General features: G+C 39.1%; 1 protein-coding gene across 3 annotated transcripts; it reads left to right on the top strand.

The window, feature by feature from the left end:
- Positions 1-1,281: 1,281 nt before the first annotated feature.
- gdpd2 (glycerophosphodiester phosphodiesterase domain containing 2) lies at positions 1,282-11,699 on the top strand. 3 transcript variants are annotated; one of them, XM_026144626.1, is made up of 17 exons: positions 1,282-1,348; positions 1,429-1,554; positions 4,999-5,218; positions 5,923-6,026; positions 6,173-6,266; positions 6,387-6,446; positions 6,547-6,645; positions 6,747-6,837; positions 7,207-7,352; positions 7,808-7,890; positions 8,239-8,398; positions 8,506-8,715; positions 8,803-8,951; positions 10,380-10,527; positions 10,677-10,753; positions 10,843-10,871; positions 11,209-11,699. In XM_026144626.1, the coding sequence occupies exons 3-17, from the start codon at positions 5,129-5,131 to the stop codon at positions 11,259-11,261; spliced, it is 1,593 nt and encodes a 530-aa protein (XP_026000411.1). In that variant the 5' UTR covers positions 1,282-1,348; positions 1,429-1,554; positions 4,999-5,128; the 3' UTR covers positions 11,262-11,699. The 3 variants fall into 3 exon arrangements, with proteins under 3 accessions (XP_026000411.1, XP_026000428.1, XP_026000420.1); XM_026144643.1 differs by lacking the exon at positions 1,282-1,348 and having other exon boundaries at positions 1,355-1,554; positions 8,242-8,398; XM_026144635.1 differs by lacking the exons at positions 1,282-1,348; positions 1,429-1,554 and adding an exon at positions 1,598-1,717.
- The last annotated feature ends 456 nt before the right edge of the window (positions 11,700-12,155 follow it).

Raw genomic sequence — 12,155 nt, 5'->3', positions numbered from 1 at the left:
TACGAAGATCAATAAATCAAGTGCGTTTGATTAGCAGCACCTGGCAGCTATTTTAAGTCTTGATTCCTGTGAAAGCAGTTAGGGCATGCTGAGTTTTTCACACGCTGCTTCTTGCATTTTGACCAAGTTTTTGTTAAATAAGTGATAACACAGAGTAAACGTCACATTATTGCTAAGGATTGTCTTATTGCATTGGAGTCACACTGGGTTAAATATGTACACTTGGGTTTTAAGGGGTATTTATTATTTTCTTCTTTTTTTTGGGTTGTATGGAAGCCCCAAACGCAATTTCATTGTTCTTGACAATGACAATAAATAAATAAATACTAAATACTAAATACTAAATGTAGGAGTGTGGTTGATGAAAGAAAGATATATAGAAAGATGCACATGAATGAAGAGGATGGTTCTTCTTCTGTTAGAACGTAAGTGAGAGCATTATGTATGAGGTGGTGAGAATCTATGGGCAAACTTGCACAGCATGATGCCCTTACTACATACTGAACCCAGTTATGTGTCGTTTCAGCTTTCCCCTTTTTTACTGACAGTTGAACTCGCATATCTTTCTGTTCTGTGTGAGTTTATGCAGTAAAAATGCAAATGTTCTTCTTTTTATTACATTCAAACAATTTTTTTCTTTAAAAAAAGGGGGGGGGGGGGGGCATGTGTTCTTGAAATCAGCATCTGAACACTATTCAGCTGGACATAGCAGGGAATCCTTAGAAAAAAGAGAGTCTGGTACAGCAAGCATTCAAAATGTCACACATGCCATTTTAAGTACAGTCCACTGATTCTGACAAATGGCAATAACTCACTCATTGACTCAGAAACTAGAGCGTGTTGATGAATAGATAAGAAGAATCGAAAATAATCTGGCATCAGATAGCCTCTTTCAGAATCACGCATGGATCTTGTATATCTGCGCATTATACAGAAACTGCTGATGCATCCATACATAAATAAAGATGATGTTGCAGCTGACCAACTAGATACTTATTTTACCCCTTTATAAGATTTGTCGATTATGCCCATATAAAAGTAACGACATTATCATAAAAAACAATCTAAAGCCACTTGTCACCTGTATGTGAGGAAGCTCCGGGCTGCTTCAGGTACAGCAGTGAGAGTTTACTGGAAATAGCCTCGTTTACAATAGGAGCAGATGATGAAACACAAAAGGTAATTCACATATATTCATATATAAATTATCTGAGGACTATTTAAATATATTATGTCGGTTAGTATTATCTTTTTTTTTTCTTTTTTTTTCTGGGTACCTAGAAAAATCATAATCAGAAACTGGATGAGGCGTGGCCACACGCGGCGCGGACGCCAAATCGCTGTGCAGGTATTCTCTCACACTATCTTTCCTCACTTTGACGGTACACCCCTTGCCCGTCCCTATTCGTGAACCCCATTTACATTCAGCCCACAGACTCACGGCAAGTAAAAGGGATGGTGGAAAGAGAGGGTGGCGACAGAGGGTCTTTTCCAAGACCGGTGCGTCTTTGCCAGTTCGCGGCGTGCGAAGATCTCCATGACCTAGATTGACTGGTGAGTCGTTTTTAATTTGTCGGGAAGCTTACCGCATGGGTTTCATTGCGGCAGACAGACAGAGAGACTGGTCTTTATTCCGAACAACGTTTTAAAATTAAATTTGCGCGCACACTTCTCCGATCTGAGAAATATATAAGACATTACCTGCACAGGTTACATGGTATGTATTATGCAAACTTTCTAGTGTTCAGAAGTGTTGTGTACAGAATGCAATAAGCTGCTGGAGTAAAGCGCTGGCAAATGTGAGCAAGCGCTACAGATCCAAGCGAGCACAAGATGCAGTGCAAATGTAACTACAGTGGTTCACACAACTTCTGACTACATACTATCACTACAGATGTGTGAACTTGGATTTATACAAACTGTTTATTCCATCAATCCAGAAGATGTTGAACACGAAATAGGCATGTGTTCAATAGGACGCATGGTCAAGCACTTCCGTCAGCATCCACCCAAACCTTCATGGACAGGTGTATAACTCGTTGATATCTAGGTTAATTTTGGAAGAATATTTACATGGAGACAACAGCAGGGTAATAGGATCAGATCTAATTTTGCATCATTTTAAATTAGTGTCCTGATAGATAGATGTTTTAAAAACAACAAGCGCCTTATTCGTGTAAATCAGTGCGCAGGAAAGTGATTGAATATATAATTGTTTTCCCCTCCGGATTCAAAGGATGACAAAGGTTATGAACAAAGCCCCGTGGACCACACAGACTCAAGCTAAATCATTTCCCCTGTTGAGTCATCTTGAAATCATTGACTTAGCATCAGTTCTACAGTTTCATTAAGCCACCACAAACATAGATTTCTCCTTGTGTAGTGGCATGCACCTGACTCTTGTCTTGTTTTAGTTTGTGAGCACTCAGCTGATATAATGAAGTCTGAGTTTGTCTTTCCGGGGTTTATTGTTCAGTCTTTTTGTCAGCATATTCCCCTATCCCTTTATCCTCGGTTTCCCCTGTTGTTCCTCTGAGGAGCTTTGGTTGTCTGTTTTCTCCCCGCACCATTGTGAGTCATGCTTTAGTTTGTGTGTGTGTACTATATTGTAATCCTAGATTAGTTTTTGTGGATTTTACTGTTTTGTGCTGTTTCCTCAGTTATCTGTTACTGCGCTCCTTTGCCAGTATCTCTAATTTTTGAGTTTCACTTCCCCGTCCTGATTGTCTGATTGCCGTCACCTGTCTCTCCCGCATCAGCCTTCTTTTCTCATCATGTCATCCGTGTATTCCCCTGTGATTTCTGATTATATTTCTAGTATTTATTTGATTCCCTCTTTGGCAATTGTCAGGTTTGTTATTTGCTTATCTGTCAGACTTAACGTCAGCCAAAAATAATAATACACAGTCTATGATTGTGACACTTCACAGTGAAGAACACTGAAAACCAGCAAGATGAACGGAACAGTTGGGACCATCCAACATTATTCCCATACTGTGTGAGAGACATGGGAAATATCAAATAATATCAAAGCATTTTAAACAGCACTTTTTCCAAGATGCGAGTAATAAAATGAAAACGCAAGACTAAAAGAAGATAGAAAAATATATAATTAAGGGGGCATTAAAATCACACATCAAATCTGATGAATGAAATATTCAAGCTGAAAACAAAATGATGTCAGTGGAAACCAAATGAAAATCAGTTTGAACATTTTTCAAGTGTTCTTGTTTTTGAGCAGTTCAAGATTGCACAACTGGCTGACCTATGTTTAAATCTATATGCGTCTTATTCATAACTTCTGCCAAAATTTGGTTCCTGGGTTGCGTTACTGTTGAACTGGGTTGCTGAGAGCTTATAAATCAGACTTAATAAAAATTGCATCATTAGCCTTTTTTCCTGGATATAAATCGAAATAGAAATGATGAAGGGCGCAGGACAAGCTTGATGGCATAACTAATAATGGAAGCCCAGTAAAGAAGTGCACAAATCTTTGTCCAAAAAGGAAATAAATAAAGCCAGCTCATAGATAGTGAGAGTGTGAAAGCAGTAAGTGATAGTCTTTGTTTCTTTTTAATATTCTTCTTAATCTGTATCTAGTGGGGTTAAAAAAAAATCTTTATAAACATCCATCCATCCATCCATTCGCTACCGCTTATCCTTTTCAGGGTAAACAATTACCTGAAAATTTCACCCCTCATCAGTTTTTTATTAATGGAGCATGCTCACATCATTCGTGTGCCTAATTACAGTTTACATTATAACAGTGTAAACGTTGGTTAAACAAATTGGAAAGGTGTGTCTGACTGATATCATTAAATCTTCCAAACAATACAGGTGGCAGTGTGTGCTGTGGATTTCTTGGGGTTTATCCACTATGAGAGGATTTCCTTGTACTCTGAAGTGGGGCTTAGTATAAGGTTTAGAGCAGCAATTAAAATACCATAAGATAAACAGCGATAGCTTCCAGTTACTATATTAGGCAGGGACGTGAAAAGGACAATGTTTTAACTCAGCCGTGACTTTCAGTGACCTTTATGTTTCTTTAGTTACCTTGTCACAAACTGATGCCATGGTTGGTCACATATTACGGTTATTGCTCAATATTTAGCTCATAACTTCCTGGTAAAGCAAGCGTCTGTGGAGTGAAACAAGCCTTCTTACATTTCCATGTCACAATTAGACCTGTGGACCTGTCCAAACAGGCTCTTGTTGGCAACTGCGTCCTAATGCTGATTGCACTGTGCTATTTACTTTTACAGAATAATTAAGAGTGATAAGTAATTTTTAGGTTTCATTTTTACTACTCAAAGTTTATTGTGCCCTCACCTTGAACGTGTTTGTCATCTGGTACCTGTTTGTAAAAACAAGATGAACAATTCAGGTGAAGAGATATTTGGCAAAACTCCAGGGATCTAGTTCAACAAGGAAAAGTTGGCTGTGCACAATAGAAACCTTTATTGTTCAGCATTTCAGTGGGTGACATTGTGTGTAAATTCCCATGTCTTTCAAGGAAGGGGACCAAAGCCTGACACAACTGTAGAATGATAAGCCCCAACACGTTGACAACAATCTTGCTGTGACCCGTTCACAGTTTACTTCATGTCAATGGAAAAGTGTCTGGCAATCGAAACCATTTTCATTTCTGTCATAGTTTATGTCGTTTTCTTTTTCATTCTTTCCATTTGTAAACTATTTGTCGTCTTCACTTTATTTCCTCCACCCGCTCTCTGCGCATGGCTGTGCCTGTCACTGTGTCCAATGGTCTGACTTCACTCTCAGGCTGGTCTGTGCACCACTTTCAATACCCCGTGGTGTTGGCCATTGTAAATGCAGCCAGTTGCTATTTTAGACACAGGCTCTATTGAGGGGTGGGAGTAGGGGGTGGTGGAGGGTGGGGGGTTATTGAGCAGGGATTGCCTTAATACCCCAAAGAAAGTTTGCCCATCACCCCCTCATTTGCTTTCTGTCACAGTCGTCTTTTTCTTTCCCCTCCAGCACACAGGATTGGTGAGATCAATCAGCCCAAAGTTCGTCACTGCATCCAGAGAAAAGCATTAGCTTCTTCAGTGTCCACACAGCACAAAACCAGATCTGCATTTCCTACGCTTGTGGATGAGAAGGAGAAATGTTGTCTCAAGTCTGTTTGTGCTGCCTGTTCTTCAGCAGGGGCTTTTATAGCTGCCGCTGGACGGAGTCAAGTAGTCAAAGGAGAAAGGTAGTTTTAATGTCTGTTTTCTTCTTATGATAAGTCAGTTTTTCTTTATCTCTCTACAGGAGTGTGTAATGTTTAAATAACCATGTTTTATTTGATTTTTTAGGGTTTTTTTGTTTGGTTTATTTCCATTCAGCATAACCTTTATAAATCCCAGTAATCCGGGATTAAAAATTTTGCCTGACTGAAATCCGAAATATAAAATGCTGCTTTATGAACTGTTGCTTTGTGAACCTGATACTTTTATTGCAAAACAGTCATTGACAAATTGTTAGGAAATATAAACACAATAACCGACGTGGTGATTGCATTAAAAAAAAATTCATTTATGTGCCAAGAGAAACAAACAAACTCACAGGCCCTAACAAGCTATGTACTTATATGAAAGGGAATAGGAGGATGCAGGAGCTCTGTAAATCTGTGAGGGAAATGACACTTGAGGTGTGCTGTTGGTGGCGATGGTGGTGGTTGGGAGGCGGTGGTGGGGGCGCTGGGGTTGTTTGCGCCGAGTTCTCACGACACAGTGCGGGCAAAGCACTCAACCAATTATGAAAAAATGTTGGATTTGTTCCATTGGTCTCACTTTGAGCTTCTATTGGAATTTGTGCACACATCGACACGCACGGGGATAGCTCTCTGGACAACTACACAATTTTTTTAAGGCTACAAAAATGTAATCAATTTTCCTCCTTTTCTTTTCATTTCAGTGCAGATGGTTGTCGCTCTTAGTTGTCACTTTGATGTCTCTGCTTTCCCTGTGCTGGTTGTATATTTGTTTTGCCATCTCTAATGACCAACAGAATGTTAATGAGTGAGTGATCACACACACACACACACACACACACACACACACACACACACACACACACACACACACACACACACACACACACTGAATATTTATTTGTCTTTGTTGATGTCCTTCATTCTTTTAACTATGTGCTTCACCCTTATCAGGGTAATATTCAGGACACTGAAGATGTGGCTAAACTACTTCCTGGTAGTGGTGATCATTTCTGCAGTGCTGGCCAGCTACTGTATCCTGCTGCTGGTAAGAATACAGTTTTGTCCGTTTACCACACAGGGGAACCAAATCTTGCTCCACATTCAAAGATCATTAAACCTAAGAATGAGAAGCCGCCATTTTTAAAATGTTCTCCGATGATTACAGCTCTTTGCCTTGATCCAAGTTGCCTTAGAGGAGCAACTCCACTTACACTGGCTTCATAAGGTAAGCATGCAAACATTTACCTGTCCAGTCTATAGTTTTATTAAAATCGTCTAATGTTATATTTGCTTTCTGCTTTTTTTCCCCCCTTTTTCCTGCACAGATCATTTTCTGTTTTTGTGTAATATTCATCACAGCTTTGGCTTCAGGAGTAAGCATAAAGGGGAGGGAAGAATGGCCAACAGTTCTTACTCTACTCCAGGTAGAGTTAGAGTACAGAAACTTTTTTTTTTTTTTTTTAAATGGCTCTAAGTGGTGTGAGAATATCACATGTGTTTGATGTCTGTGTCAACCTCTTGGCAGGCCACGGCTCCCTTCCTGCAGTTTGGTGCTGTTGGAGCGTTGACTCTGCTAAGCCCGTTTGTCTTTCATCGCTTCCACTTGGCCAAAACACGTATGTGTCAGACCTAGTTTCGGCATACACACAGACACGATTCAAAGGCAATTACATAATCCTTTTATATACACACTATTGTATCAAACCTAATTACAGGGCTAACACTGGAAACAAATGTACTGGTGAACTTTGAAGCTGAGGTTCATCTGGCAGTCACTGGAAAACTGATTCTGCATGATGAGCATTAGTTCAATACACAAGAAAGATATACAAATGTATAAATATACATTTATAAATCTATATATTTAAATATAATAAAAGTCAATTCCTGCAGGGGGGAAATAAATAAAAAGGGCTTCTTTACAAATTCACGCTTGGAGCATTTTAAATATTTAAAGATTATTGTCTGATTTGTGTTTATTCCAGGATCTAAGATGGTCATTGCAGGGATGTTTCTAGTGGTCTCAGCAGCCATCTTCCTGTGTCCCCTGCTCATCCACTCTCCTTGTCTAATAGAAGTGCAGGAACTACCTGAAAAACCAAAACTTATCGGCCACAGAGGCGCGCCGATGGTGAGCGTCCTGTTTTACTTGGCACCACCCTGCAAATAAACATTATAATTATAGAGTGATGACATTACACCTTTGGATAGAGCTGCTATTGTTGACAGATTGCAGTCATGTTCAAGTTTTTCAGTTGATTAAAACAAGTTTAAAGAACGTTTAAAAATGCAGTTCAGTTCTTTGAGAAATATTTAATGCTAATATTATAAGCACAATCCATTTTCATATATTGTCAAATATAAAAAAGTAGACTGTCCCTGGCTCAGGTGTGAGCAAAGGTCCAGTCATGTGACGTCCTCATATGCCACGCTACTGTGCCCTTGTTAGTTTGCTTTGCTGCTGGGTCAATAATAAGCTCCATTTAACACTGCATACGGGGGTTGTCTGTGCTCACACCGCTTTGGGGTAGGAAGGGCACTTAAGCACATCAGTGTGTCTCACCCATCTGTCCTCCCTGTGTTCAGCTGGCCCCAGAGAACACCATCATGTCGTTCAACAGAAGCCTCAAGTGCGGCGTGATAGCCTTTGAAACGGACGTGCAGCTCAGGTACAATGAAAATGATTTACGCTTAGGAGGACTCACAGTTGCTTTCTTGAAAGAGGAATGTGTTTTTGCTTTTAGTTCGGTTTTTCATGCGCACAAATATGAGACAAATGTATCACCGTGGATTACAGTCCTGCAAGTGGGGGCATGTCATTCTACTAATCACCTCAAATGTAGCAGTGATCTTTATAAGCATGCTGTTTGGTTCTTGGGAAACATAACTAACTATTTATTACATTTTTAGAACATTATTTTCATCATTATTATTGTTGTCTTCACTGATAAATATGAAAAACTGATTATTTTGACTTCACAGACACTAAAATTTGTTTAACTCTTGCTTAAATTTAGTAGAAATAGAACACCTTTCTTGATGCATGACCATGGACCTGACTTCTTGCTGAGAACGACAAATGTTAAAGACAAGTTTAACGGCTCCTCATTCAATAAGAGCACTGACCTAACCTTCGAACAATTACGGACTCTAAACGCAGGAGAACAATTCCTCAAGGTAGTAATTGTGCTTTGATTTATGCGTGAGCGCACATTTGCCCGCAGAGCTTTATGTATTATCATGTGTCAGACTAAAGAAACATGTGAAATTATCTGGCTTTGCAGAATGATCCTTACAGCACAGTGTCCCTGCTCTCAGAAGAGGAGAAAGAAACAGCCGGGAAACAGACCATACCCACCTTGCTAGACCTTCTTAAATTTGCGAAAAAGCACAATACCTCAGTGATATTTGACCTGAAAAATAAAGAAACAGAAGAAATTGACACAAATGACACAGTAAAGACCATCTTAGAGTCTGGCATTCCGCAAAGTCTGGTAAGTCTACTCACTTGTATCAATTGTGGGATTCAAGCATTTCACAATCAAGCATATTTTTAAGAGTTTTCTTTCTCCTTTTCATAGATTCTTTGGCTTCCTTCTAAAGAACGAGAAGTTGTAAAGAAGCAGGCCCCAGACTTTATCCAGGTTTATGAAAATGAAACGGATTTGGAAAAAAATAACGGGAGCCACCTAAATGTGAAATACAGCGAAATAAAAATGAAAAACATCAGGTAAGAAATAAATAGGTGGGTAAGAAATCTCAATATTATCTACAGTACATGTTGGTGCCAGGGGCCATGCACAGCAGTGTGTTAATTAAAGCTGCGTGTAGCATGCTGAGACACAGCTCTGACACTTAATATAGGGGCGTAGGATTGGCCTCGAGGATACAAGATTCAAATAATGTCCCAACCCAGGTGTTCTGTTCAATGGCTTAGCAAAAGAACCATAGGAAATAAAAGGGAGGGGGCCTAAAGAATGAAATGCAGTGTAGCAACATGTTTTAAGAAGTCGCTGAAGCGCTTCACTGAGTGCAAAACAAACTCACCGTGGCGTGGCCTTGCTACATGTCTCGCAAAATAAAACTATTCCTGGGTGGCACAATTAATGCATAAGTACTACTCAAATATGTGTGACTTATTAGGGGTCATCAGGGATTTGTAATGTGCAGACTGGGCGTACATAACTCATTATCCTTATCCTTGCACTCAACCACATTTTGTCATTTCATGTGTCAAAAAATATATATATACATAAAAAAACATAGGAAAGTTTTCTGCATATTTGATGCACAGTCTACGCTCATGTATGCACTCATCTAAAGAGTTTTGAGAAAGCTGAATAAATAAGCAGAGAAGCACAGTGAATGGGGGTGCCTCCACATGGGTGCACTGCATTGTAACAGTTAACATTCAATCATGTCTAAAGATGCTGAGCAGTCCCATTTAAATATGATTATGTAACAAGAGAGCAAGAGTGGCATATAATGATTGGGCATTAGTTTGACATACAAGGAGTCAGAGGTGACTGAGAACGCCTGTGCAGGACGTGTTCAGACTGTTTCTGCAAAAACAGCCTGTTTGTAATTACAAAGGGAGTGATGTTACAGCAGGTTTGCAGAGCTTAAACCTCTAATCACAAAGATAAATGGTCACCGAAGCATTTAATTGGTTTTGGTTGACAGGTATTAGCGATACAGTTAAATGAATCATGCTTCACCATATTGAGAAGTGCACATTTGTCATACATCAAAAGACTTTTACAAGGAAGGGTCAATGAGTAATCGCTTTTATCCTCTGCTGAAGCGTTCCGGGTAGAAGTGGACTTTTCCAGGATGGCACTGCTCCAAAGATTAAGGCTTAAGCTATCACTGAGTAGCTCAAGTATCAAATGGGAATCCTAAGATATAGCCACCAGATTTTATTTATGATCTATGAGAGATGTTGGATGTTTTTCATGCAGTTCTCCAGTCATCTCCGGAGACTTTAAGAGTTAACTTTCCTACCTCATCCATGCATTTACCAATATGCACATGCATAGCAATCGATACCCGTCTTACAGTTTCACATATTTCTCCGTGCTTCTTTTAAGTGCTCTGTAATCTCTCAAAATTCTTCTTGTTCACGTCTAAACGATATGCTTGTCTTCGTATTTGACAGCGACCTTCGCAAACGAAACATTACAGTGAACCTGTACGTGGTTAATGAGCGCTGGCTGTTCTCTATGCTGTGGTGTGCAGGAGCCAGCTCTGTCACTACCAACGCCTGCCACCTCCTAAAGGAAATGGAGCGCCCTGACTGGGTCATGGTGAGCAATGCAGTAGCTGGGCGTTTTACTGTTTATTTCATTATGATGCAAGAAATATTATCATTTCAAGATTTTGGATGTGGCGCTCACATCTTCGTCGCAGTGTTTCCCAGGATTTGTGACACACTTTGAACATGCTTGTGTTTCAGCCACGCTCTACATACCTGATAACATGGATTTTAGTGGATATATCATCTGCTCTTGTGATGATGGCACTCTTTCACTGGTAAGAACAGAGGTTTAGTCTACAAATTTGTATAAAAAATGAGGAGGAAAGTTAACAAGCTGACTAACCAATGTCTCTCTTCCACATAGGACAAAACACAGTCTTTGCCATAATGCAGGTACTGTATCAATATCATGGGTTTTTTGCCATTGAATATTTGAAATTTAAGTTTAAAAAATAAAATGATGATCACTGGTTATCTTCCCCTTTATTGGCAAACCTATAAAACAAACATTTGCAACAGCAGATAGAATGTAAAAAAAAAAATCCCTGGCATGGTTTTGCTGAAAGTGAAACACAAAGGAAAGCACCATTATAAAACCATCAAAAGCAAATAGAAAGTATATCACATGATAGCTAAAAAAAAGTTGTTTTCATAACCTGACAGCTTGAATGTTCTATTTTATAACAGTTAACAGATCACATAATAATGTATCCCTTGTTTGTTGTGACAGATGGACCGAGCAATGACAATGAGCTGGAAGTCTTCCTCACCAGGCTACCCTGACAGCCTTCAGCTGCAGATGTTTCAGTCTTGAAGCTCACAATCGCAGCCTTTTCTGCACTAACACCGGGGTTTGGACCTAAATCGGGAGGACAGCAAGTTAATGTGAACTGACACGCACTGTTTTATAAAATTATGCAGGCCATAATGTTGTTGTTGTTGTTTTTTTTTACATATCAGTATGATGCCAGTATACACAGTTTTGGTGTGTGGGGGTGTGTGTGTTTGACAATGAGAGAGAAAGCTAGTTACACAGGTTTATCTTTCGTTGGTTTTTTTTTAAATACTTGTTTGTTCTTTTGCTACTACTGACAGTTTGATGAAACTATATGACATGGTGTGTAGATCTGAATTACCTTTTGCATTTTATTACATTGATTTGTATCCAATGAGTAAAAAAAAAAAAAAAACTACTGCATTAAATAAACATTTGTAATCTGAGCCAACGTTAATAAAACTATATTTTTTATGGTAACTTGTGTCGCTTTATTTCCGCATCTACTGAACACGAAGGTAAAAATTTTAATTTTGAATAAACAGGTGACATATCGAAAAAATCGTTTTAACAACTGTGATTTATATTTAATAAAATCAGCACATTAGAAAAGCTGTTAAAGTTGGACACAGATAGTTGTGGCTGGAGCATTAAGAATGAACTGTTTATATAACGGAGGTGCTTCATACCAGCTCCATCTCAGACTTTACAGGCCTCAGTTAGCATGTTAAATGTTAAAGTTTGTGACAGTAATGAATAAGTATGGCTTGTTTGCAAGGGCTGGCACGGGAAAGACTTGATTATGTACAAAGAACATGTTAGCAGGACTTAGATCTGTAAATTTGCATCTAAAAAAACAAAAGACACTGCGAGAAATCACCTTTGGACAGATCAGGCCAAAG

Source organism: Astatotilapia calliptera, chromosome 2, assembly GCF_900246225.1.
Source record: "Astatotilapia calliptera chromosome 2, fAstCal1.2, whole genome shotgun sequence".
Taxonomy (NCBI): Eukaryota; Metazoa; Chordata; class Actinopteri; order Cichliformes; family Cichlidae; genus Astatotilapia; species Astatotilapia calliptera.
The sequence above is the reverse complement of the archived record's forward strand: the minus strand, read 5'-3'. Positions and strand labels throughout refer to the sequence as shown.

Coding starts and splice junctions, on each gene's coding strand:
- gdpd2 (XM_026144626.1), top strand. CDS start 5,129: ATGTTGTCTCAAGTCTGTTTGTGCTGCCTGTTCTTCAGCAGGGGCTTT. Junction 7,353..7,807: donor GCCACAGAGGCGCGCCGATG/GTGAGCGTCCTG, acceptor CCCTGTGTTCAG/CTGGCCCCAGAGAACACCAT. Junction 8,716..8,802: donor CTGGCATTCCGCAAAGTCTG/GTAAGTCTACTC, acceptor TCCTTTTCATAG/ATTCTTTGGCTTCCTTCTAA.